Below are 27,986 nucleotides of genomic sequence, written 5' to 3' on the forward strand. Positions count from 1 at the left end.
CCTTGACCTCCCCTACCCGGTCGTCTACCGGGAACTTGATCTTTTGGCAGTAGGTAGAGACTACTGTTCGGAACTCATTGAAGGTCGGTCGACCCAGGATGACGTTGTAGGCTGAGGGGGTGTCTACCATGATGAAGTTCGTAGTTCTAGTCCTCCTGATCGGCTTCTCTCCGAGCGATATGACCAACTTGGTCTAGCCGATTGGAAAAACCTCGTTGCCGGTGAACCCATATAGTGGGTAGCAACTCGCCCTGGTCGATCTGCAGCTGGTCAAACGTCTTCTTGAAAATTATGTTCACCGAGTTTCCTATGTCAACAAAGATACGGTGAATAGTATAATTAGCAATCATTGCTCGGATGATTAAGGCGTCATCGTGAGGGATCTCGAATCCCTCCAAGTCCTGGGGTCCGAAGCTGATCTTGGGCATGTTCGCCCTCTCCTGGCTGTATCCTACTGCATGGATCTCCAGTCGTCGTGCGTACGACTTCCCGGCTCGATTGGACTCGCTTCTAGTCGGGATCGCCGACGATGATGTTTATTTCTCCCCGGACGGCATTGCTTCGATTCTCTTCCTCCCGAGCGGAGGGCCTGCTTCGGTCGTCCATGCCCCGGGCGGGCTCAGCGTGCTCCCTTCGTTGGTGTTGTCACTCGAGCAATCTTCCCGCATCTTGCTGCTCAACGGATTGATGTCTATGTCGCCGGTCGGGAGAGGGGGATCAACGGCGATAGCTTCGCTGAGCCGGTCGACTGACGATAGGCGTCGATTCTCGACAGGCGTGTGTATTGTGCAACGCGGACTGGTGGAAAGAGCAAAACATAGGTGTTCAAACCTTGTCCTTTGATGCTTTCGGCCAACTGGAAGCGACATGCTGCACGACATGCGTCCTTGTCTCATGTGGCCGCCCTCCTTCAGCTCTTAGCTCCCTGGGCGGCTGGTGGTTGCTCATCAGTCGACGTTCAGTCGGTGCCGAGGGCTCGACTAGTGTGTCCTTCCTTTTGGCCGTTTGGGATTCTTCCACGTTGATGTACTCATTAGCCTTTTTGAGCTTGTGATCATAATCCCTAGGCGACTTCCTTATGAGCGATTGGAAGAAGTCTCTCTCGACGAGCCCTTGAGTGAATGCATTCATCGTGGTCTTGGATGAGATCGAAGGGATATCCATGACCACCTGATTGAATCGCTGAATATAGACTCGTAGAACTTCTCTCGGTCCTTTCTTTAAGGAAAATAGACCGATGCTTGTCTTTTGGTAGTGTCTGTTGCTCGTAAAATGGTGTAAGAAGGTCATTCGGAAGTCTTTGAAACTTCGTATTGATCCGTCTATTAGCCTTCTAAACTAGCGTTGCGCCGAGCCGGAAAGTGTGGTGAGGAAGACTCGATATTTCACTCCATCCGTATACTGGTGGAGTGTGGCTTCATTATCGAACCTATCCAGATGATCATCTGGATCAGTCGACCCGTTGTAGGACCCAATCGCCAGCGAGGTGTAATGCTTAGGGAGAGAATCTCACAATATGTTTTCGGAGAACTGGTGGTTGATCCGCTCAGGAGATGTGTTGCCCCGAGGCGCCTTGCCCTTCCGTGCGTCCCGAATGAGCGCTTCGTTCGAAGAAGATCTCCGCTCTTGGTTAGCTTGGGTTATCTCCGAGGGTGTTTGGAACAGTGCCCGATGAAAAGGTATGGGCGTGGGTAGCTCCTCTCCATGCGTGTCGGTTAGCACTTTGTGCTGCCCCCAAATAGAGAGGTGCTCTGGGTGGTCCTCCTGTGTTGCTTGGCCTCTTACTACGGACGTTGCTTGCTGTGCTTGCCGATCGGCTAACGCCTTCTATTATTGTTGCTCGGCTATTTTCTGCGCTTGGGCTTGCACGAGCAGGTCGAGCTCTTCTTGGGTGAGCGTCACTGTGTGAAGTCGTCTAGTGTCTTTCATCCTCTCGGCTCGGATGCAGGTTGCGTTCCCACAAACGACGTTATATATGATCCTGTCTGATAGTCGAGGTGACGGAAGCTGGGGATGTGACGCTCCTGTTGATCGTGTGTTGACTCCGCGTGACCCTACAACCACAACTGCGTCAGTGCCGAGCCAGGGAAAGAGTCCCCGGTATTGCCCCTCCGATGCTCAAGTCAGTCACCACAAATATGTGGAAGCAAAGCAAAGTAACGAACAGTAACAACAACAGTAGATTATCGCATACCTCCGTTGAAGCTTGACCCCCTTTATATAAAGCTCCAGTAGCGCGCGTGCACACTTCCCAAGGTGTGCACGCTTTTCGAAGCTTCTCCTGAAAAGATATATCAATAAAGTGTCTCTGACACAATACCTTAACGAGCCACCCATATCTCTGAAGTGATAGTGGAAGATTCTACCGTACGATCTTCTGTCTGAATCAACTGCCGACCATGCCGCCTGTCAGCAGTGTAGGCTCTCAAAAAGATAATATCCAACTAGCAGTGTCTTTTACTAGGCTGAGCGGAATAGTCGCTCTGCCGAGCGGGGAAGCCGCTTGGCGTGCCCTTGCAGATACCTAGTTTTTTTTTGCGTCGGAAGCTTAGAACTTTGCGGAGCTATTATGATGTCGGATCAGGTCTTCATTATCTCAATCGGGCGAGTGGACTGCCCGAGCGGCCAGTGATATAGGGACATTTGACCACCTTGACTCTGAACTCCATCGTGATACTGACTTTCCGAGGGATGGACCCCTTCTTATTATCACATCAATCACCTTTTCAGTTAATCAATTGATTTTAAGATGATCAATTTAATATTATAAAAAAATTTTATTAACTATCTAAGTAAATTAAAAAGTCTATTAAAAAAATAATTAAAAAGAATCAGTATAATTGGACCATATTTCTACTATGGCAAGCCTTACATGAATACCAACTTGATTACATTTTGGGGTAAATTTATTTATATATTATTTTTTTATGAATCCAATAATGGAAGGTTTAGGTTGAGCTAGTCACTTTTAGTGTTTTAGTTCATCACAATGATCGATTTTCAATTGGCCATTCACTATTCTATTAAAATCCAAATATCAAATCAAACTAAATTACAAATTTAATTTTGTCTTTTAACGAAAATCAAGCCAACCATTTATTTATTTTTCCTAATGGAATCTAATCATTTTCTTTTAACTAAAATAGATCAATTATTTTCCTAATGGAGTCTACTCATTTCATAATTCAGTCGCACGTTGATTTTTTTAAATAGTCGACTCACTCATTTTACTTTTTAAATTATTAAATGACACATCAATGTTCTAAAATATTTCTCGCCCCTCCATTATTTACCTTTCTTTTATTTTTTATTTGATGGTCAGTCGCTCGAATAGATGCCTTAAATGTCACAAAATTACTATCAAATGATTGAGTTGGTCATTAAATTACAGTCGCCTAATCATAATTTTAAGGTCACATAGTCGAGCAACCGTTTGATTGTAATTTTGCTCCGATTAATACCGGCGGTGATCATCTAATCTTATGAAAATTTCTTACAAACGATTAGGATAAAACGTAAAGCACAAATAGATCTTGATGGACTGCCCAACATCACAATTAATTCAAACTCCTTATGTATAGTATGTAAGATGTGAGATTCAAATCTTCGTTATATAAGAAATTCATCCCATCGCTTACCTTTGCATCGTAATCCTGGGAATGTAATTGCGTGAGCATCATAGTTGATTGTTTAAGTGGTGGGTCGGATGGTTAGATGAGAGAGTACATTTTGAGAAATATGTAATTTAGTTATTTGAAAAATAAAGTAAATGATTTAAGTATTGTATATGGTGTTTAACCTATTGTATTAATTTGGGATGACTGATTTAATCTCATAAAAATTTTCCATCTGTTAGGGCAGAACCAACATGGATCCAGTGTGGGTAGCTGGGCTTGAAAAAAAAATTATTATTACACAATCCTAATTAAATTTCATCTCTGCTCCTCGTCCTCTGGCCTTCACACTTGGTGACAAGTTACGCGTCTACTTCCTCTGCCCTCTACAGCAAGCAAGGAATTCAATCAAAAGTAATCATAATTCCCTAGACTTGTTTTTGCTTGTTTCGCAAAAAAGAAATGATGATGTTGACCTCTTTATGCTTTTAAAATTTGTTTTGGAGTTAGATTTAATGATTAAATCTCAATTGTAGATTTCTAATTTATGGTCTCTGTGAACTGAAGTCGGCCACTACCATGTCAGACATCGACGACACCGTGACTTATGAAGCGAAGATAGCTGTAATTTAGCTATAATGAACTAATATTCTAGTTCCGTCTCTATTTTTTGACTATCAGAATAAATTTAAAAGTATTTATAACAGATGACCTAGTAAGAATCATGGATACTTAGGAGATAACTGAATCCCTTTGTCGTTAGGGGGCTAGGATGTTGATTTAGTGTAGGCAACTAGGGTGCGAATGAATCAAATATATTCATGAGTTTTTGGAGTCAATTCGAAAAATATTCGATTCAAATTATTGAATTTGAATCGAACTTGATGTTTGATAGTTTTTTGAAGTACAATTCGAACGTATGATATTTTATACGATTATCACGGACTTTTTACAAGTCAAATTCGAATCAAACTCTAGTTTTTAAATATAATTTTAATTAAAATATACTTAAATTAAGATCGAAAAATTTGAACTAAACTCAAATTTAAGTCAGTATCGAATTATAGTTTGATTATGCTTGAATCAAGATTCGAACAAATAGAATTGAACTCAAATTTTATTTTGAACCTAGCTGAGCCAACATTATTTATATTTTTGAATTTTAAATAGAATATATATATATATATATATATATATATATATATCTTAAATTAAACATACTCATCTAGGAGACTTCTTGGAAATTCATTGAATACTCATTTTTCCTTTAATGAGTTCATTTAATGATTATCTATTTTCTATAATGAGATCATTTAATTTAATGATAATATTTACTTTTTATTTTTCTTACATTGTATATTATCATTTTTTCTAACTGGGTTAAGATAATTCTACCCCTTTTATCGTTGGACAATAGTCCGGACTTTAAGATTTTACTTAATAAAAAAATAATAGTCATCCTTAATTATCTTTTGATGATCAATGCGATCTTATAAAATTTTCTTATTGACTATTAAAATAAATTAACTGTCAATTCAGAAATCAAACATCTTTTAATTATATCTCAATTTAAAGATTTTTTTTTTATAAATATATTATAGATAAAAATTAAATTGTGAATATTTACATGACAAATTAAATATCTCATCACGACATCATAATACTGAGGACAGGATTTTACCTATAGTATAAATTTAGATCCATGGCTGACCCGGTGGATTCACTTTGTCTAATTGAATCGGAATTGTTCCCTCAGTTGATCCGGTTCTCTCGGAAAATTCGACGAAAAATAAAGTCGATGAATTCAATCTTAGCTTTTATAATTTAATTTCCCAAAATAATTAAACATTTTAAAAGGAAAATAATAATAATAATAAAAAAATGGGGGGTTGCATTCGTAATCAACTTAAACAACTTTTTATTCCGTAAACATCTGCATGACGAGGTTTTGGATTTTTCTTCCACGGATGAATTTTCTACTTGACGTGTGGGTTACACAGAACGACAAATAATTAAAAGATTGCCACGTAGACGGCAACGGCATCAGACTCCCACCCCCGCACTTCTCCTCCGCATAATTTTGTGGATATTCTCCACCGTCCACATCCTCCCCATCCAGATCCAACGGGAAACTCTTATTTTTTCAGTCAATGGCAAATTTTCCATTTACGTCCCTCATATTTTCTCTATGGTCTAAACTCTCGTGTTACCATTTAATTTTACTCTATATTGTTAATAAATAGGATTTATGAATTAAATATTACTGTAATAATCACGGGTCAATTAAATATTACTGTGTTGGAGGCTATAGACATGAAGGAATTCTAGGAACAAATATCATCTTTTATTGTAATAAATAAATTACATATGTATGAACAAGTTTAATATTAGACTTGTAAGAGTAAATATATTAGATGACAAAGCTCTTATCACATTTTAAATAAATAAATAAGCTCTCAGATAAAAATAAATAAGTTTATAAGTTCACCAATCAACCAAATAAATTTAAAAATATATTTAAAAAAAAAATTAAAAATTAAGAGATCGATAAAATTTAAATGAACCAAACTACTTAATTGAAGCTCGTTAAGAATAAATTAAGTCAAACTTAAATAATAATTTCAATACTGTAATACTCTATAAAAAAAAGTTCAGATTATCTTGGTTCAATTATTTTATAGAAAAAACTTCAATAACATAAAACTTAATTGGACTACTCATTTACAAGTTAAGAATAAATTTGCTTACGTCCCTAATAATAAATTTAGCTTTAAAATAAATTTAATTTATTTTTTATGTAGTTTATGTATTAATCAATTAATCCTATAAATAACTGACTCAATCCTAATTTTTTTTTTTTACCAGTGATCAGATCATCTTGCATTATGATTTGTGTCCGTGAAATTAACTTTGCTAACTTCTATTGTACTTTTATGGTCTATCAAACTATATCTATATAACGCCCTCTTTGGATTCATCCTGTAAGATCTTTGATCACATTCCCTTTGTTCCCAGGGCGTAGTACAGATGGGGAGTACATGGTTCTGTGGCTGAAAGGTCCAGGGATCGATCCTCGGGGTGTCACTGTCTGGGGTTAACGTCTCCGTCATGCACTTTCCACCTGTGTACCTGTATTTATCTCCCTCCATATCCATAGGACCGGCTCTAGGGGGCCGCTGATGTGACGGTTCCACAATTTTTTTTTTTTTTTTATCACATTCCCTTTGTTGCCAATCTTGTATTTAATAATTAGTATAATTTGTTACTTACTAATTTAGGTCTATCATTTGTTATCATTGTTGTTCGGAGAATTTTGTAATTTTGAATGTTAAGATGGCGGATCAATTTGTTTTTAAAGCTCAATAAGGGGTATAAAACACGATTCAACAGTCTAACTTTCTACTCATTTTCATGTGGTAACCATCATTATCAATTCATACCTTTTCACCTAAAAATTTTGTTAAAAGGGAATGATTGAAAGGCGATAAAAGTTTTTATCGAATTTATAAAGTTTTTTATCAAATTTATAATTACAAATAAGAAACTTTAAGACACTAAGCTCATTAACCAATTAAATAAATTAAAATATAAAATTTTTAAACAATTAAATAAGCTCAATGTAACCTTTAAATAAATGGAGTTCAAATAGTCTAATAAAAAAAATTAAATCAAATTTAATAATAATTTTCAACGACTTAATTGATTTCTCAATTAATTTATCAAACAAAATTACATTTACCTTATATAAGGCTTGCAAAAGATGAATATAAAAATATCATGATGATGACAACATTTCATATATTAACTACTAAATTCATTCGAGAGGATCAATATTTACCTTATATAATGACCCTTTATGTGGGAAGGTAAGGTACTTATCAAGGCAGTTCACAATGTCTAGGAATGCCCCATCACCCCAGGATCATTGGAGGGATAAAGCTGAACTTATTTATTACGGTTCTCTAAGAAAAAAAACCTGATAATATCACATTTTGGGAGCATGTTGACAAATTCAAAATTATACAAGAAAAAATACCTAATCTATCATGGCCAAAATGGATATTTTCATCTCCCCAATTGACCATTTTGTTCATCTACTAATTGCCCCCGCCAACTAACAAACTAAGGTCAACATGGTCAGTTCAGAATCCAGAATATACCCAACGAACGATCTCAGGCTTTATTTTGATACCTCCGGAGATTTATTAAACTCATATCGTTATCACCAATCATCGTCTTTAAAATGCGCCGCGAGCGAATCGGGAGGCGCACAAAGGAATCGGCGAGGATCGATCTCCTCCATGGCCGCCTCCGATGTTTTCGCCGCGCCGGCGACGGAGGGGTATTGCTACATAAGGCTTCCGTCGGAGCCGGAAATCGCGGAGCTGCCGCCGAGAATATTTGACGAGTTACCCACCGCCGCGATTGTCTCCGTCTCCCGACCGGACGCCGGAGATTTCACGCCCTTGCTACTTTCCTACACCATCGAGTTCCAGTACAAGCAGGTGCCAGCACCGGGGATCTCTTGCCTTCTATTTTAGATTTCTCGTTATGGCGAGTTAACGCCGGTTTTTAATTTGCTGATATTTGCCAGATGTTCATACATAAAAACAGAAAAACTAGTCGCAGCTGAAGGATGTTTTTAATCATAGCATCTTTTTCCCCCCTTTTAATGCGAATGGGGTTCGTCTGCTGGTAGTAAATAGGGTACAAATGCTATGATGGAGAAATGTTAATGCATTTTTGAATTTTCTCTTGGTAACAAGTGCATAAAGGAATTGGAACCATATTATTGATGTGTTTGCTTTATAGTTGGTATGTGAATCTGTTCATTTACTTGAGACTATGGTTGACCATCCTTTTTTTCCTTTGTACATTGTTTCGGTGTGATGAGAATGATTTGACCAATTTGGTTCATCGTGAGCAGCTAATGAAGTAAGGCATTAATTTTGGTGTTCTTACTTTGAGTGATATTGCTATTTTTGCCTTTGGATATCCCTTCTATTTTGTTTTCACACAACTTCTTTGGTTAGCTTATGAATAATTGTTTTTTTTAAAAAAAAAAAATTTTGCTGACAAACTTTACTAGTGTTGATGTTCAAAGTGAGCTAATATCCAGCCCTTGAGTTAGGACGAAAACAAATGAGTATTGATTTGGGGTAAGAAGCAAAAATGAAAAAGGAAAAATGTGCACTCAAAATACAATCAGAGAATTGTGCAGTTTAGGTAAAATGATGGGTGATAAACAAATGCTTGTAATTTATATACCAATCTGAGAGTATTTGGCTCAAGAACATTTCTAAGATGTAGATGTTAGCAAACCATGTACTAAGTTAATGGATCTGATTATGCCTTCCATATAACACTTTCAATTTATTGTCATAGATTGCTTATGAAATATTGCTTCAAAATAAGTGAAATCTATATGGAACTGAAAGGAAACTTTATGTTCATAGTGATGGATGATGTTTCGAACATGTGATACTGTGTACTGATAGCAAACTTAAGTCTGTAAATTATTGGTTTGTTTTATTGACCGTATCCCTTCAAATTATTTAGGTTGCATGAGTTAGTTATTCTCAAGAGGTAAGTTGTTTCTTAATTTCATTCATTACTCGTCTTCTTGAATCTTGATCAAAAAGAGGTTGTCTGATAGGCCATCTGTTTGCACTATTCCATGCATCTTTTTGATATTCAGTATGTATTTTTCTAATATTTTAATTATGCAACAACATTTTATGAATTTGGGTTGTAATGCAAAGGCTTTTAAAATGTTCTTGAGAATCAAATCACTTTTTGTGTTTTGCATTTTTTTAATCTACATTAGCTTTCTTTCTGTTTTATGGAAAATTTTTGTTCATATTTTTTTCCTAGTAAAAACATTTTCTTGAGCTTAGTTCATCCCATCCATACTGTCATCTAATGCATAAATGCTATTTCATTCATCAGTTCAAATGGAACTTGGTAAAGAAAGCCTCACAAGTTTTGTATCTACATGTTTCTTTGAAAAAGCGTGCATTTTTAGAGGAACTTCATGATAAACATGAACAGGTGCGTAACTCCTACATAATCCCAATATCTTTTATTTATAGTAAGATTTTTCTCGCTAAAAATCAGTTTGCCCTTTGAAAATAGTGATAAACATATAATATTCACAACATGAATTTCTTCTTACAAATTTTCCCATGATTCTGCATTTACATTTTGTTTTACTATACATGTTTGTTGAAAATATGAGTCAGTTGTGATTGCCATCTGCCATTCTGCCCTTTAAGCTCATTGTCATCAAACTGTCATAACTATTTGAGGTCAACTGCATGAAATTTATGCTCTGCACAAGGCTATATCATTTAGTAATGCTAGTATCTTTAAATTACTTTTACCATCTCCTAAATCACTTTTGATTAGGTTAAGTAGAGTTTTCTTTAGTCTCCCTCTATCCTTTACCTTCCAACTCTAAATCTCTTATTGAATTAACATGTTTTTAACAATATGATTTATTGATCTTTGAACATGTCTATCCCATCTTAATCCACTTTTCTTTTATTTTATCATCTGTTGAATCTAATTTCTCCTATTATTATAATTTATTATTATCTTTTGACCCAATGGGACCCTGCAATGGTATGAGCTTCATGTACCCTTTTATCTTTTGACAACCTCACACATCCATCTTAATATTGTCATCTCTGCTACATTATCAATGTAAATGTTCTTTTTCTAATTGCCCGATACTCTCATAGCTTAAGTATGACCTACCACACCACAAATATTTTCTTTTAACTCATGAGCACACAATTATCACAGAAGACTTTGGGCTCATAAATTTCAACCACTCACTCTTACCTCAAGTTTAATTTTCTTGTACGTATCAATTAGCATTATATCTTCTTGAAATAACATTCATTAATGAGCTATATCTTGTACATGATTGATAAGTTGATTTAGTCCTAATTTGAAGAGATAGACTTAGAGATGACTCATGATGTAAACAATGTTTATGAGAAAATTATTTATTACATTCTTAGTAGTACATTCCCCTTGAGCTATTAGAAGGAAAATTTCATGTGACTATGACGGACTATATGTTTTGAGTTAGTGTTAAATAGTTAATAAAACACATTGTTGGGTTTTGTCCTCTTTTGTGTGACTAATAGTCAAATTTAATATTCATTTCTCTTTATGTCATCTACTGAAGGTTAAAGAATGGCTTCAAAATCTTGGTCTAGGGGAGCAAGTGCCTTCAGTTCAAGATGATGATGAAGCTGATGATATATCTGTTCTGTATCCGAATGGGGAGAATACTGCAGCTAAAAGCAGGTAATTTTAAGTTCATAATTCCATAACGTAGAAATAAAAAAGACAACAAAAATTTGACATGGTCAAATAAATTGCACTTTCATAACTTAGGGAGATGTGCATCGCTCGAACTTGAATATGAGTATTTGTCATGAATATGGATCTATGTATTTGCTATGTGATTTTCTAAAGATTTTACACAAGATTAATGGGGGTATTAGTGTCTGACTAAGAGTGTTGGTGTCACTGTTAGGTCTCCCACACTAGTAAGGGCGTAGATGAAGAGTAGACTATTGTTTCTTTGAAAATATTTACAACCACAGCATATGACAAGTTATACCTATGCTTCATGCTAGATAATGGCTTCTACAGGATGACATCATCTAATTGTTGAACAACATTTATGATGCAAGGTGAGATATAGTGACTAAGGAAATTTATGAACTCATAATAGATTACACAAAAAGTGTATATTCTTTTAAATTGATTCATGATAAAAATACTTTTGTACTAGAGATAATGCAAGTTTTTTTCTTTTCCTAAATTCAAAGCTTTCACAAGAACTGTCACGATGACTGTCCAAGTCCTAAAAAATGGAAGGCAATGGTGCATCAAAAATATAAAAAAACATAGCTTCTCAAGATGAATTTATTAAACAAGTGATTGATCAATGCCATAAATTTGTTGAGCTTTCAAGCTTCAGAAACTAGTGGAATGAACTTCTGTATTTCTCAAAAGTCCAGACAAGTTAACAGGTCACAGTATCTCATCTATACGATAAAGACAAGCTTAGTTTGCATCATGCTGTTTAAAGTGTATTTAGCTTAGTGTTAAGGACTATTCTCTTGGTCTTTCCTTCCTTCAAAGAGAAGTAATTTGACAGCTGTAAGGCATTGCCATATCAGAGAAAGATTGTAAGTTTCTGGATGTTCAAACTATCCTATAGGTATTTGAATTGGTTTTCTTTGCAATGAAGTGTAGTGGGGTCAATGGATCCAAACCCAGATGGTTATTTTAGATATGTTTTTTCCAGATAATCTGACTTACCTTTAAGAATGACATCGTCTAGATTTTCAGAAATCTTTCTAAATGAACTCAACAAATTCCATCTCCTGCTTTTGCTGAGTCACTGACTATTGTCTTATGCTGCTTGCTGCATCAAGTGCACCAAGATATTGACTAATAGGTAAAAGAATAATATTGAGGCTCAAAATCTACAATCAGATTCTTTTTTATTAAACAAGGATTTTTGACTTTTTTTTTTATATTATGAGCTTTCTCTTCATTGAAATGTACATAAAGGTAGACTGAAAATGATGTTTTTTCTTTTGAGGAAATTATCAAACAAATAATAGTATATTTGGAATTGAAGTTCATTTTATTTTAACCTTGCGCTTGGATCTATGCACCTCAGTGATGCAAAACGTCTGATCTTTGTCCTTGTACTTACAAAATTGCTTAGGTTTCAGTTAATTAACTTGTATTGATCTTCACTAAGAATTTATAGTCAAGATGGTCTCTTTTCGGTTTTTACACTTAAGATTTTCACTCTTTACTCAGAGATATACCTTCTAGTGCTGCATTACCGATCATCTGTCCAACACTTAGAGGGCAGCACTCCATTTCTGACAGGGCTAAAGTGGCTATGCAGGGGTATCTTGATCACTTCTTTGGCAACCTGGACATTGCAAATTCTAAAGAAGTATGAATCTATCGCATAACATACCTTGGTTAATATTGAATTGTACTTTGATTTTGAACTGTTGCTTGTCAAAGCCATATTCAACATGCATTTTTTTATTTCATTAGTATTTTGATAGCTTTCTTTTGTCGTTTTTGGTTGTATATTAAACTGCGATAACATTTTTTTTTCTTCATGTTCTTTAAGGATGCACTTACTTGGAGGAAAATTGGAGAAATTAAAGTGAAAAAAAGAAGAATAATTAGATGGAAAATATTTTTTCTTATGTTTATTTGGAAGAAAGAGGAAATGAAAAATGAAGAGACTTATGATCTTTTCTTTTCTTTAAAACAATCCATGCGAAAGTGGACAAGAAGTTGGGAGGAAGTGTTCTTGCTTTCCTCTTTGTCAAATAATATTAAAATTATTTTATTTCATCTCACTTTTAGTTCACAATAAATAATGAAAAGTAACAATAATTCTCTCTACACTTATCTTTCCAAGTGAAGTGGGAAAAAATTTGAGGATGATACCATTGGCAGTCCCTTCTACATATATATTGTTCATCAATATAATATTACTTATAGGCCCCTGTAATATATGCTATTTATAAATCAATCTGTAACACTTCTCTCAAGCTGGTGCAAAGATATTATGAAAACCTAGCTTGGTACAAATATAGTAGATCCTAAGACCTCTTAAAGACTTGGTTAGAAGTCCGTTAATTGATCATCAGAACTCACAAATGCTGTCACAATTAGATTGCACCTTTCTTGACAAAATAACAATTAATGGCGCCTATGTGTTTTGTTCTCTCATGGAACTCAACTAAAAGCTATGTGCGTGGTGGTCTGATTGCCACATTACAACTTTATTGGTTCTTTTGGAGCATATCCCAACTTGGATAATATCTACTCAACTCATATAAGGTCATTGTAGCTATGGCTATAGCCTCTGCCCTTGATCTGGCTACGACAATTTGCGTCTTGGCTTTTCAAAACATCAGCTTAGCTCCCAAAGGATGCAAGAGTCTGATATAGATCTCTTGAAAGTTGGGGAACCTGCTTAGTTATCAGTACACCCTACAATCTGAAGGTGACCTCAATCATGATAGCTGAAACCTTGTCCTAGAGGATTCTTCAAATATTGTAGGATCCTCAAGGTGACCTCTAAATGATCATGACATTGAGGTCTAAGGAATTGGCTGATGCACTTACTACGAATGATATATTTTTCTGGAGGAATTGGGCCTTTAAACCAGTTGATAGTTCAGTTTGCTAACATATCTATATTTTTCTGGATCAAATAATGATAGGGGTGGACACGATCTAGTGTTTCAGTTTTATATAGGCAAACTGAAACCAAATTGAATTCTTTTTAGTTTGAAAAAAAATCAAACCAAGACCTTTGAGTTGAAACCAAACCAAAATTTTGGTTTGGTTCAATCTGAATCAAAATTTTAATTAAAAGGGAAATCACAAACTAATTTCTCAGGAAAATTTTCCATCCTTTCACTCATCTTACCTCCTTTTTCATTTCTTCCTTCCAAGTTTTGACTCAAGAATCAAGACAGCGTGATCCTTCCTAAAGATTTATATTCCAACTTTAAGATACATCACACCACTTGTTGAAAAAACATGCAAAATCTAAAATATTTTACTGTGTTTCTGAGAGTAAAATCCATTTCATCAATATATAGAATTTCTTCTCTTGACTAACTAGCTTCACCAAAAGCTGACCTCACTTAGTTGGAAAAAAATCACCTAATTATGTGCAGGTTTGTAAGTTTTTGGAGGTCTCAAGGCTGTCATTTTTGCAAGAATATGGACCTAAACTCAAAGAAGGTTATGCCACAGTAAAACATTTGGCAAAAGCTCAAAAGGGTGATGATGTTAAAGGTTGTTGTCCATGCCATTGGTTTAGTTGCTGTAGTAGAAGCAAGCAACAGGTATTCTTCAATTTTTTCCTGTCCAATGCGTAGGCAATCACATACTACAAAGTTTCAGAAAGTAATTCCTTTCAGTGTTACACATTGATTTTGAATATAATTTATGTTGCATGATTCCTGTTGAGAATAAATCTCTAAATTGTTTCCTTCATAGCTTAAGCATTTAGAACTCTTGATTGCATTGTCAAAAATTTTATATGAACAAGTGCTCCGACCCTTCCCTGGGACTGTATTGGCGAGAGCTTCGTGCACCGGACTTCGTGCACCGGACTGTCCTTTTACTAGGATATACTTGAGGGGGTTATCTTGTATAATTTTTACATTGATGAATAGTGTCCTAGGGTAGGGACTATCTAGAACAATGTTGTTCATACCATAGGTATTTAAAATGCTATAGTGAATGGGATGATTACTTGTCCGGATAAAAGTATCTGTTTTAGGGCAATCAAGTTGCTATATATTTGGCAAAGGATCACATATTTCATGAGACCAAACAAATTGATATGTGATATCACTTTGTGCGTGATTTGATATCACAATTCACAAGGTAATACTTCCACAAAGAAGGTTACCAAAGATAACATGTGGATATGTTAGAAAAGGTTCTTCCAAGCACTAACTTTTTTGTGTCAACTGACTTTTTTGAAGTCTATGTTGGCCCTGTATGGATTGCACGGAGTTACTTATATAGCAAAGATACATGAGGATATGAACTGCTTTGTTGTGAACCTTGAGAATGTTTGTCTTGTCCTCAGGTTGGGTGCAGTGGTCACCATAATTGCACTAGTGTAACCAAGGCATTCACACTAGTTTGCTAAGTTGCTGTTGCTTGGAGAGTCAAACAAATTATATCAACATCAAGTTGAGTCTCTAAAATAGTGGAGACTGAACAAGTAGTAGTAAAATAACAAATTCTGAATAGAAGCAGAGTCAGCAAAGCGGGTTGGCTAACTCTGTCCAAGGTTTTGCATCTGTTCTTCTTTAACGGTTTAACCATTGCTGCTTGCTGTCCCTATGCCTTATTACAACATCATCCATCCCTTTTCTTGTGTATCTTCCATAGTTTTTACATTGTTGATCTGCTAACGTGATAAAGTTATCAACTAGTATTAGTTAGTTTCATATTGGTTGAGAGTTGAGACTAGAGCAAACCATCTTGTGCCCTCCAAAGAGCTGCGTTTTTCTTTTCTGCATCTACATTATGTATATTAATTGGGCATCTTTTACAGGTTTGGGCTGTGTTAAAACCAGGGTTCTTGGCTTTACTGGAAAACCCATTTGATACAAAGATTTTAGATATAATCGTTTTCGATGTATTACCACATGCAAATGGAGAAAAGGGAAGCCAAATTCTTCTAGCGAGAGAAACAAAGGAACGTAATCCTTTGCATTCTGGGTTTCAGGTAAAATCTCCTTTAAAATGGTAAGAGGTTTTCTTCCATGATAAAATGTCTATAACAATAATTCTTTTTTTCTTGGCCCTAGATGAAAAGAAAATTCTCTGTTATTATCATTGAAACAACATACTTGTATTATGTTGTTGCTAGGTGGCCTAGCACTTAATGGGTATAGCCTTTTAATAAGAATTACCAAATTAGCACAGGCCATTAGAGTCATTTTATTTTAGTGTATTTTCTACTCTGAGATTTCATTCATTTATCTCGGTCATTATCTACTTTTTGAGAATGATATTGGCAATTTTTGTGTTGTTCATGTGATCGTACTGAAGGTATTCTGTGGGAGTCGTACAATAAAGTTACAAATGAGCGATAATGCAAAGGTTAAAGAGTGGGTTGCAGCAATAAATGATGCTGGATTGCAGCCTGCTGAAGGGTGGTGTAATCCTCATCGTTTTGGCTCTTTTGCACCACCAAGAGGCTTACTTGAAGATGATAGCTATGTTCAATGGTTCGTTGATGGCCAAGCTGCATTTGAAGCAATTGCTTCTTCAATTGAACAAGCAAAATCACAGGTCTCTTTGATTTTAGAGATAGTCTTTACTCTTTAACAATAAATTCTAATTTTGATTTGAAGTATAAGATTATTCACTAAGGAGTCTGACACAGATATTCATAACCGACTGGTGGCTTTGTCCAGAGTTGTATCTACGACGCCCTTTTAGTGTTCATGACAGTTCCCGGCTTGATATTCTGCTAGAGGCCAAAGCTAAGCTGGGTGTTCAGGTACCATGTACTGTTAGTTTTTATTCTCTACATTTTATTTCAAAAAATTCGACAAAGTCACCTATAGTTGTTTTTACTTGTGCATTTGGGATGTTAAATCATTGCTTCATAATAGTCTTGATTTTTATACTTTGGAGTTTTAAGGTGGTAGCTTCATTGTTAGGAAAAAGTTTATTCTTTCATTAGTATGATTTATTCAGAGTTAGAAACTAAAATATATTTAATATTTTAAAAATCCTATGTAATTATTATTGTTGTTGCTAATGTAACTGTTGCTATTCTTTTTATAGTTATAGTTTTTTAAAAAGATCTTGTAAAAGCCTTATTATTATTTAGTATACTTAGATGTTTGAAATGATGACAGATAATTAATAAACTAAAACTGGACAAGTTTATGTTACAAATATAAACGGTAACAGAATAGAAGTGATCGTCATTCAATTTACGTGTTACATGAGCTACACCAAGATGTTGAGATATTCCAATTCTTATTCAAGTTTTTTGTTCTTTTTCTTATTTCTTTTCTCTTAGTTAGCCTTTAACAATGTCATCTGTTGCTGTGTATGAGCAATTATTAAGTTCATCAAGTGAATTACAGAAAATTGAGTGTATAATTAATGGCATGAACATAATTAACATAATTGCTCCATGATTACATTTTGAGTTACACTGCATCCATATTACAACAGCTTGTATGAGAACATGGCATGGGTGTGGATCAAGTGCATGACTTGTGGATGAGTATCTGGTCATCTGGTGTAATGCTTCTTATGTGCTTTTAAAATCTTACTGGTTACTACTAATAACCAGCATTATGTATGCACTAAAGGATTGACATGTTAGTCTAGACAATTTGGTCCAATCTACTATGAATTTTGATGGATCACATTGTATTAACAAAGATTCCTTGGGTTATTCCATGGGTCCCTGACTAAAGTTGGGTAGTAAATCTTAATCTATTATCTGATATGAAATCTTAGGTTCAATCTTGAGACATGAGTCTCACTTTAGTTTGTGGAGCACGAACATCTTTTGTCTCTAATTCATTCCAAAAGTTTAGCATTTTTTTTCCAGATTTATATTCTTCTCTATAAGGAAGTGCCTCTTGCTTTGAAGATTAATAGTGTATATAGTAAAAGAAGATTACTAGGTATCCATGAAAATGTAAAGGTTCTACGCTATCCAGATCACCTGTCAACTGGCATTTATTACTGGTAGGCCTTTTTTTGTTATTTTATCTTCTTGATTTTAGGTAGTTTGTTATTAATGTACAAAACTTATACTATACTAGGTCCCACCATGAGAAAATTGTTACAGTTGACAATGAAATAAGCTTTATTGGAGGACTTGATTTGTGCTTTGGGCGCTATGACAACTTTGAGCACAAAATTGGGGACGTGCCTCCTTTTGTTTGGCCTGGAAAGGACTATTATAATCCTAGGTAATTTTCCCCAATAAATGACAGTACCAGAGGATGAATCTAACTAGTTGTGGTGATTCTATTTTTGTGAATTTATCTCATTCAATACTTTTGTAGAGAATCTGAACCAAACTCTTGGGAAGATACTATGAAAGATGAACTAGACCGCGAAAGATATCCTCGAATGCCATGGCATGATGTCCAATGTGCTTTATGGGGACCGCCTTGTCATGATGTTGCAAGGCACTTTGTCCAACGATGGAATTATGCCAAGGTTATATTCCTTTCGAGACTAGAAATATTCCGGTAGAAAAAATATTCTATTTTACCAGAATCAGATCTCTTATGAGTCTTTAGGTTCTTATTTATTTTTGTCTTGTAGAGAAATAAAGCTCTGAATGAACAAACAATCCCACTCTTGATGCCTCAGCAGCACATGGTTATTCCACATTACATGGGAAGTAGAGAACCAAACCCTTACAATGAGAAACAGAATGTCTTCTCACAAGATATTACAAAGCAGTTTCCATTTTCTCCATGTCAAGATATTCCACTTATTTCATCCCTTGAACCTGATGTGCTTTCAAAGAATGAGGGTGATGCTAAGGTTAATGGATTGATCAGGATTGGTTTATCTGAACAGCCAACCAGATCCAGCCAATGCCAGAACAACTCTTTTCAGAATGCAGACGTTGGACAATCAGTTAAAGATGTACAGAAGAAAGAATTTGTTGATGATCTTAGTTATCCCAAATCTCGGAAAGAACAAAATTTTAATTTAATAAACCAACCACCCATTCAAAATATGGAGTGGTGGGAGACACAGGAGCGAGGTAGACAACTAGAATCTACAGATGAATCAAGACAAGTTGGTCCAAGGACTTCATGTCGGTGTCAAGTATGTAAAAAATCACTTGGAGAAAATTGGAACATTATTATCTATTCATGTTTGCTCTGCTGCCTCTGATTTTTTTTGATCTAAAGTAGTTTCATAGTATTGTTTTAGTGTGCTCACGAGAAACCTCATCATGTCATATACAGTTTGGAGCACGACTCAAAATCTCATTTTGTGTTGTAGTTTTTGTCCCCATCTGAAACTAGATGCTATAAAATCTATTTTATAGTTTTCACTACTTTATTATTCTACTCGATTTGCTTGTTAAGTGGGCTTTAGAAATTGCAAAATAGATCTATAACAAGCTTCATGAATGAGGATAACATTGTTGTGGTTGTTAGGTTCATTGCTACTATTCACTCCCCAATTGAAGAGATGTTAAGAGAAACAACAAATTGAAACCTCTATAACTCTATTACTATTGTTCACAATACTTAAATTTTTATGTCAAAATTATGTAAACCTGGGAAGACAGATTTGCAACATGTTTTTTTTTTCTTTTTAAAATTATTTTTTATCTTTATTTTAAGGTATGTGACATTATGCTTTTTGTCCATCACTTGATTGTAACAAATCTTATTTTTCTGATAATACTCTAGATAAGTTACATTAACCTAGGATTCACCTTAACTAATTGAAACCATGTGAGCTAATAGAACTTGGTTTGTTTTCTACCATAATAAGATATGATATCTTTAAGAAACTACCTAGCTTTGTTGGACATCTAAGAATAAGGTAGGTAACAACAATTATTCTCATAGTGAATGATGGAAATTTGATATTTGTAGAATCCACGTTTAATAGATTCAGATCGATTTTTGACATGCAATTGAACACGTACACTTGCAAGATGAATGCAGAGAATTTATTGATTTATGTTTATTTTACCACCAATAGTAATGTGTGCATTTCATCTTCTTAGCATAGCAATAAGCTCTTGGCATTGTATCATTTTCTTGCCCATAATTGCCGGTTAATTTAGCCTAGTGTTAATGCCAATATATTCTGCAGCACATCTCACTTGTATGTACATTGTGTGAGCCATATGTAGTGAATTTAGGCGGTCTACTTGCCCACAGGAGACAAGTGATATGTATCTCATGGTTTTAAGAAGTTATATTCCCTTGGCTGTAGTTGTTTTATTTAGTTGAATCAGTATATGGGCATATTCTGAGGTTGATCATGGCCTGTTAGCACAGATTATCAGAAGTGTTGGTCCATGGTCGGCTGGTACGAGCCAAACAGAAGAAAGCATTCACAAAGCTTATGTTTCTCTTATCGAAAAAGCAGAACACTTCATATACATTGAGGTATGGAGGTTCTTTTTCCTATGAATGACGTTTCTGTTTTCTTGTTATTGATATTATCTTGTTAATATGTTTTAGTTCTCTACTAATGGATTCTCTAAGACATGCCTAAAACTTCAAAATTTGTGTTCATGCCTTCTAGCTATAATTGTTTTTGGATGTATAGTAGTGAACCATCTATGTGTTATCCTATACTGAGTACACAAGTTTCTGTGTTGCCATGGTTCATGAAACGAGCATCTAAGCTTCATTTCCGGGCTTTTGTAGAAATTGATGTTGAGTAACAGGATTTTGCCATTTTTAGATTACTTCTAAACCTTTGTTGGGATTGTGGCCTTTTTTCTTGTAGCTAGTGTTCTGTTTCTTCCTTTGCTCTTTTTTGCAAGTGCCCTATTTGGCCACTCTGCCTATGACCCTATGATTGATATATCTTCTTGGACTTTAGTTTGCCCCAATTTTGTTCAATATATCTATTCTTGTTCTTGAATTCTTTTGGTGAGAATAAGATCATGAGCTTCACTCAACTTCAATTGGGTAAATCTAGAAGGATTACTTACTAGTATCTATCTGACATGGATTCTACATGGATGATAATAGGATTGATTCCCATAATGGAAAGCAATCCCCATCAACTACAACTAACTTGTGAGTTGCTTAAATTCATTGATCTCATATGTAATAGAGGCACCTCTGACAATTGTTAGTTCAAATATATGTAGTTTCACATAACTGATTTATCCTACATATTTGGTAGAGCCCTTTTCAGATCTGAGATGCTCTTCTAATTCCAGTTGTGGAATGGAAATATTGAAAGTTTACTTTTTGTCACATTCATAGTTCTTTTTAAACTATGATTCTACTTATGGTCTTGAATTTCATGAAATATTTGTATGTTTATTTATTTGGTAGGAATATTGAAAAATTCTTTTCACGAAATAATGATATTTGGATTGAATTTTACAACAGTATATTCATATATCCTTATTTCTCTCACTTCTAAAACCGAGTTGGTAATAGCATTAGTTATTTGCTTATTTTGTATATAATTAAATTCATGATCAAAAGATAACGTGGGACTAATAATTTCTAACAACGTTTTCTTGCTTTTTCCAGAATCAATTTTTCATATCTGGACATGAAGGAAACTATATAATAAGAAACCGTGTACTTGATGCATTGTATAAGCGAATCATCAAAGCAGAAAAAGATAATAAATGCTTCAGGGTTATTATAGTTTTGCCCTTGTTACCTGGATTTCAGGTACTACTGTAGAACACACCTTTGTTTTTAATTTTTTTAAATGTATTTTCTTTATGTTAACATCTTTAACTGCAGGGAGGCATAGATGATGCTGGTGCTGCATCCGTACGGGCAATCATGCACTGGCAATATCAAACCATTTGTAGAGGTTCTCATTCAATAATTCAAAAACTTTATGATAGAATGGGTCCTAGAGCCCATGATTTTATTTCATTCTATGGACTTCGAACATATGGCAAGCTTTCAGACGGCGGTCCTCTGGTTACAAATCAGGTGTATACATTTGATGTTTTTGTAACCTTCATATTTTTTTCATTCATTGTTGTCAAAATTAGCTTGTGAATCAGATTGATAGGATCGGTGGGAATGGTCATGAAAAATTCAAAATAAAAAATATGAAAGAAAATGAAATAGATTTGTTGATATAAATATATAACATTCAAACAATCGATATAAATATAACAGTGTCAATGTTAGTTTTAAATTTTTAATATTATTTAGTAATAATGGGATATTATTTAATTTTAAAAATGATTCAAATGAGTAAATATAACAATATTAAATTATTTATGTTGAGAATATTAGAATATTCAGGTTTGATTAAATAATATTTTTTCTTGGGACTAATCCCAATAATGATAGGCCCATTGGTATTGGGATGGCCACGATTACAGTGGCACCATTAGGCCTCTATTATCTGTTGCCATGATCATGATCATGCAATGGATTCCACCAGAAATATTGTCAGGGCATTCTGTTTGTATGATTTATTGCCACCTTTTTTTCTTTCATTTTGAGATTCATGACCACAATTTGTTTCTTATCTTGACATGAGAGGCCTTCTTCACTCTTTTATTCTACCAGGTTTATGTTCACAGCAAGCTAATGATAGTTGATGATCGGGAGGTGTTGATCGGTTCCGCTAATATTAATGATAGAAGCTTGTTAGGATCAAGAGATTCTGAGGTACAATCAATTATCACACTTTTTAGTTATTCTAAGAATCATCTGAAGTGAGCAAGAAGTTCACAATAAAGATATGTTGTTAAAAAAGTTAATATGTGGACATCTACCATTTTACCATAAATGGCTTGTTTATCTCAGATTGGTATACTTATAGAAGACAAAGAATTTGTTGATTCACTCATGAATGGCAAGTCATGGAAAGCAGGAAAATTTTCCCTTACTCTTCGCCTCTCACTGTGGCTGGAACATCTAGGACTTCATTCTGGAGAGGTTTGTAGTTAAGTTGCTATTTTCTCATAGGAGTCTTATCTGATTTGTGATGTCAGGTTCTTTGAAAATTTCAATTTGGTTGATTATGAAAATGTTCCTATTGTCACCTATGACTACAATCAATCACTGGTTTTTCATTTTTAATTTCCTCATTGTATTGATTCGACAGTACCTGCAACATTTTTCTTGCACATACTTCCCTTTTTACACTGGTTTACCGTCTGCCCACTACCTGTTTGTGCTTATTGTTGAGTTTTATCGCATGGTTAATAGAGGGTGTAAAGCAAGCAATACATTCACTCTGCCTCAACAAGTCTTCTTAACCTGACCACCTGAGGATTCACTGTGAATTACCCTTCTGCTTTCAGATTTCCTATGTCAGGATTTCCTCATTCTCTTGATGAACTTTATATCAATGTCAAAATTTTAATGTAGGTAGCGATTACAATCTCTAGCTAGAACAATATGGTGGCATCTCAGTTTAGCCTCAATGGTGACAATTTGGTCAATATGTTAAGATGTAGGCTAATTAAGAGGTTTTACATGCATGGATCGGCTATTATTGAGCTTAGGTATTTCAGGGAGTGGTTGGGTGCAACAAAGTTAATTTCTTGTCTATGTGGGTCATAATAATTTATATCAAAGGTAACCTAATTCTATGTATGGTTACTTATGTACTAGTGGTGCTGCCATTGAATCTTATGTATCATTGATGATTGAGCTATGAGTTACACTTTTGGTCCTGATGAAGATGTGGAATCTTAAGTAGGGGAGTCTTTTGTATTCCAGTTTTGTCTTAATTGGAAGTTGCTGGCTAGTCGAGAGAGTTTAGGCCTGTAGTTTGATTCAATAAAATTGATGGGGGTTAGTTCTTTCTCCTATACAAGTCATGACAAATACAACATTTCAACTATTTGTAACAAAGTTTCAAACAGGTGATGACCATTGTGTACAAAGTTGCATAAATTGTAATTGCAAACACTGGTTGATAATCTATCTATGAATTTTTTGTATTGGTCGTCATATTGTAAAATCAGTGCCCTCCAATCTAAGATGATCCGACTCAAATTGGGTCATGCCCAACCTAACATGGCTCTAGATAGGGGTGAGCAAAAGTTCGGTTAAATCGAACAAATCGACCTAATTGACCGAATTTAAAAATTCAATTTGGTTAATTTCAGCCAAAAAAAAAGGTCATATTGGTTAATTCGATTCAGTTCTAGTTTTAAAATTCCTTATTTGGTTAAACCGAAGAAACTAAAATAAAAAAATTAATTGGTAAATTTCTAAGTTAGTGAACCCATAAATCCCTAACTAATCGATAAACCTCTCATAAATTCGGTTAATTCGATCGAAAACCGAATTAACCGATATTTTATTAGTTTGATCGGTTCGGTTAGTTCCAAAAAATTTAGTTTATTCGGTTTCGATTAATTCAATTTGGTTCACTTGTAATCGAATACTTAGTCCTGTTAGGATCAAAAGGGATTTAGATATCTCCACAATGACATAATATTATCCATTTAGAGCCTAAACCCTTATGGCTTTATTTTTGGACTCTACCCAAAGGGCCTCATACCAATGCAGATATCTTTCCCTTATAAACCTATGATCTTTCCTATGTGTTTTCAATGTGGGACTTTGTTTGTAACCTTGCAGCCCAACAATCCCCCCTCGAACGAAGGACCACAGACAACTTGACTTCCGATCCTCGACCCACGAAGTCTTCCTGTCCCTCGATCCACCCGGCCTACTAGGACTTCCTCGCCTAGCCGTAACCAGGACTTCCTACCTAGTGCTTGACTCTCTTGATCTGGACACGGAAGCCCCCACTCCTTTCGTTTGAGGTCAATATTTCACTCACATAGTTTGATTGGACCATGACTCTTGTGCACAGTCGGTGGTTAGTCCTTCTGGTAGTCCAGACTCTGATACCGATTGTTAGGACCAAAAGGATTTTAGATATATCCACAATGACATGATATTGCCCACTTTAGGTCTAAACTCTCATGGTTTTATTTTTGGGCTCTACCCAAAATGCCTCGTACCAATGGAGATATTTTTCTTTTATAAACCCATGATCTTTCCTATATGTTTTCAACGTGGAACTTTGTTTGCAACTTTACAACCCAACAAGTCCTAGCTCTAGATAATAGGCCATGTTGAGCATGACTTGAGTTGGTGTTGGTCTATCTTAGACTTGTGCATGGTCATGCTTGGAATAGGCTTGAGTTATAAAAAAAACATAAAATGTATTATATTTTATTTTTGGTTAGGGATAACATGATTTAAAACAAATATGATTTTTGTAAATAAAATATGGACAAAGAATACATGAATTAATGGCATCAGCCTTAAACTATGACATCATGTGGGATGGGCCAGTATTACGTTGCAGAAACAACAACAAAAAAAGTTGATATAAAATCTAGATGATTACATTACTATGTGCTCCGTTGATTCTCATACTTCTTTTACAATGTTGCTTTGACTCATCAAGTTTGTAAAGGGACATAAGATAGAAAAATTTCCATTGTATCTGATAATCTTCATTATAATCGTTGCAGATTGGTAAGATTAGAGATCCAGTCAGCGACACAACATACAATGACATCTGGATGGCCACAGCTAAGGTGCAGAAATTCAAAAATATCATGTGCTTTCTTGGAAGCAATGCCTTGACTCTATTTTTTTCATTATAATTCTTCTTATGTAACAAGTCTCATCGTGTATATCAATTATCAGAATTGAAAGGAGATGGGGAATTAAAATATAAATAGATGTGGTAAACCTAGATCAATAAATCACGAACATGTCCTAAAATTCAGAATATGACTTCCATCATATATAGAGTGACAAGCAAACACAGAACAAACTATTCAACGTGATACTCTACTAAGTTCAGTTTGTCGTCTGAATTGTCATAATACTCTCAGTAGTATCCTGTTGGAATAGATCAATCTAAAGGGGAGTTTTTGTTTCTGGAACGTTTAAAGGATTTCTACAAATGTTTTGAGAATATCATATTGTTGTATTTTGATAAAGTTAAGTTTTTGCATACTAGGCTATTACATAGTAGAATCACATTCTAACAAAAAAAAGATAGTGGTTTCACCAAATAGTGGTAATTTTATGCATCCCTTGAGTGGGATACCGTAAATGCTTCAAGACAAATTATTCTCTCGTCCTTATTATGCTTATATGTAATCTGTCGTAGGAATCTGCCATCTCACAAATCCTTATTTATAATTCTCTAAACCCTGTGATTATATGAGATTTAGTTAAATGCGAAATGCTTTAAACATGTTAGAGAAATTTTAAGTTATTTCCAGTAATCTATGATCATACCTAGTAAAACAATAAAAGAAATTCACCGCACAGCTCTTATTTTCTTGTATAAGAATTTTTTAGTTGAACAAGCCTCATGTTTCCTCATGCTTCCTTATGTTCCTTTGATGATTTCATTCATCTTGGCAGACAAACACCACAATCTACCAGGAAGTGTTTTCTTGTGTTCCTAACGATCATATTGACTCCAGGTCTCAACTGTTTTCTTTGTTTGTTTCCTTTTTACCTTCAAATGTTTATTACCAGTCTAACTAATTGCTACCTTTGCCCAGATCGGCATTCCGACAAAGCGCTAACTATTTTAAAGAGAAATTTGGGTACATAACCATTGATCTAGGCGTTGCTTCATCCAAGCTGGAGCCAAGTGAGGATGCAGAGCCGAAAGACACCAACCCAACAAAGCAGTTACAGTCCGTGAGAGGCCACCTCGTATCATTTCCTTTGAATTTCATGTGCAATGAGGACTTGAGACCTGCCTTTAGTCAAAGTGAGTTCTACGTGTGGCCTTTAGTTTTTCTTTAGCATATCTTCATCTTTGTGCCTATAAGTTCTCTCCCAAAGTATGGTATAACTGGGATACAAGAAATTCAAATTCCTAGCCAAGAATCCTATTCAGGCTCAACCATTTATATGCAAACTCCAGGTTCTCAGCCATTCTTTCCTGGGAATTCAGTTCTTTCCTACAGTTAGTTCATGAATAGGGTCAGCCATTCTTTGTGATAGCAAATTTGTTTTTGCTAGTTCAGTTGATTAGGATCTCAGTTGTGATAACAAATTTCTTAGTCATGTAGAATTGATTAAAGTGTAAAAAAAAAATCTGAAAGGCTCAGCCACGTAGAACAATTGTAAAATGTAATTTGATTGTATCTACCATGGATGCTTCTCATTTAAATTATTCATTAATGATTTGTATAATCTTTTGTATGTGTGTGCCAATCACATCCGAGTTCTCCCAAATTCGAGGAGTTTGGTTTTTTTTGCATGGATGCTTCCTGTTGAATAATTTGATCTAGATTCTCACAAGATTTCACTTTGATTTGATCCTTCTAGTTCTATAGGAAAGACATTTTTGGTGCTTATCATCTCATTTCCTAAACTCAACTTTCAATCCTATTCTTTAACTTCACAGTTTTTTATTCTTTGAAACTTTTTCAGTGTCAAATTGTAAAATCTAAAGTCTTTTCTCAAAGGCAATCTATTCCATCTAAACAAGTCATGTTAATTTCTTTGTTCTATTCTGTCATATTTCAATTATAATCCTTTATACTGTGCATAAATTATGCACGGTCATAAAATATTATTTTTCTTAGTGATTTAGATATTGCTTATTCAGTCGACCCCACCTAGTGGGAAAAGGCTTGGTGGTTGTTGTTGTATTTAGATATTGCTTATTGAGATTTTGATAGGGATTAAACTATGAGTAGCTTAGGTATTTTAAAATGTAATTATAGAGTAAAATCATCAAAATAGACGTGTTTTGAAGGTCGGCCTTTATAAGTGTGTAACCGGTTCGTTTTCTTTAATGGAAATTTATTAAAAATAGGTATTGTCATGACTTGAATCTTGGATTTTTGAGGGAGAGCTTCCATCCTACCCAACTAGATTATAACATTTTTATTATATTATTATTCTTAATAGTTGAAAGGCCAATAAGAGAGAGAAAATAATTGCTTAAAAATTTATAATAATTTATTTATACTAACTAGTAGGATTTAAAATTTAGAAAAAAGAGAAAGTAATTCTGATCTTTAGACTGGTTCTTACTATTCAAGATACTCTTAAACATTATAAGGGA

General features: G+C 34.8%; 1 protein-coding gene across 1 annotated transcript; it reads left to right on the forward strand.

The window, feature by feature from the left end:
• The first annotated feature begins 7,824 nt into the window (after positions 1–7,824).
• On the forward strand, positions 7,825–27,082 carry LOC121997658 (phospholipase D zeta 1-like). Its single transcript, XM_042552188.1, has 20 exons — positions 7,825–8,119; positions 9,564–9,665; positions 10,813–10,934; positions 12,474–12,615; positions 14,372–14,542; positions 15,772–15,945; positions 16,272–16,514; positions 16,609–16,725; positions 17,800–17,939; positions 18,017–18,166; positions 18,263–18,419; positions 18,528–19,043; positions 20,240–20,350; positions 21,461–21,607; positions 21,683–21,880; positions 22,472–22,573; positions 22,712–22,843; positions 25,411–25,476; positions 26,321–26,382; positions 26,464–27,082. The coding sequence occupies exons 1-20, from the start codon at positions 7,916–7,918 to the stop codon at positions 26,711–26,713; spliced, it is 3,306 nt and encodes a 1,101-aa protein (XP_042408122.1). The 5' UTR covers positions 7,825–7,915; the 3' UTR covers positions 26,714–27,082.
• Positions 27,083–27,986: the final 904 nt, after the last annotated feature.

This window comes from Zingiber officinale, chromosome 6A, assembly GCF_018446385.1.
Source record: "Zingiber officinale cultivar Zhangliang chromosome 6A, Zo_v1.1, whole genome shotgun sequence".
Taxonomy (NCBI): Eukaryota; Viridiplantae; Streptophyta; class Magnoliopsida; order Zingiberales; family Zingiberaceae; genus Zingiber; species Zingiber officinale.

Excerpts from the sequence above, each read along its gene's own strand:
- LOC121997658 (XM_042552188.1), top strand. The coding sequence starts at position 7,916 with ATGGCCGCCTCCGATGTTTTCGCCGCGCCGGCGACGGAGGGGTATTGC. Across the intron at positions 10,935-12,473 it reads AATACTGCAGCTAAAAGCAG|AGATATACCTTCTAGTGCTG; the intron begins GTAATTTTAAGT and ends CTCTTTACTCAG. Across the intron at positions 21,608-21,682 it reads CCTTGTTACCTGGATTTCAG|GGAGGCATAGATGATGCTGG; the intron begins GTACTACTGTAG and ends CTTTAACTGCAG.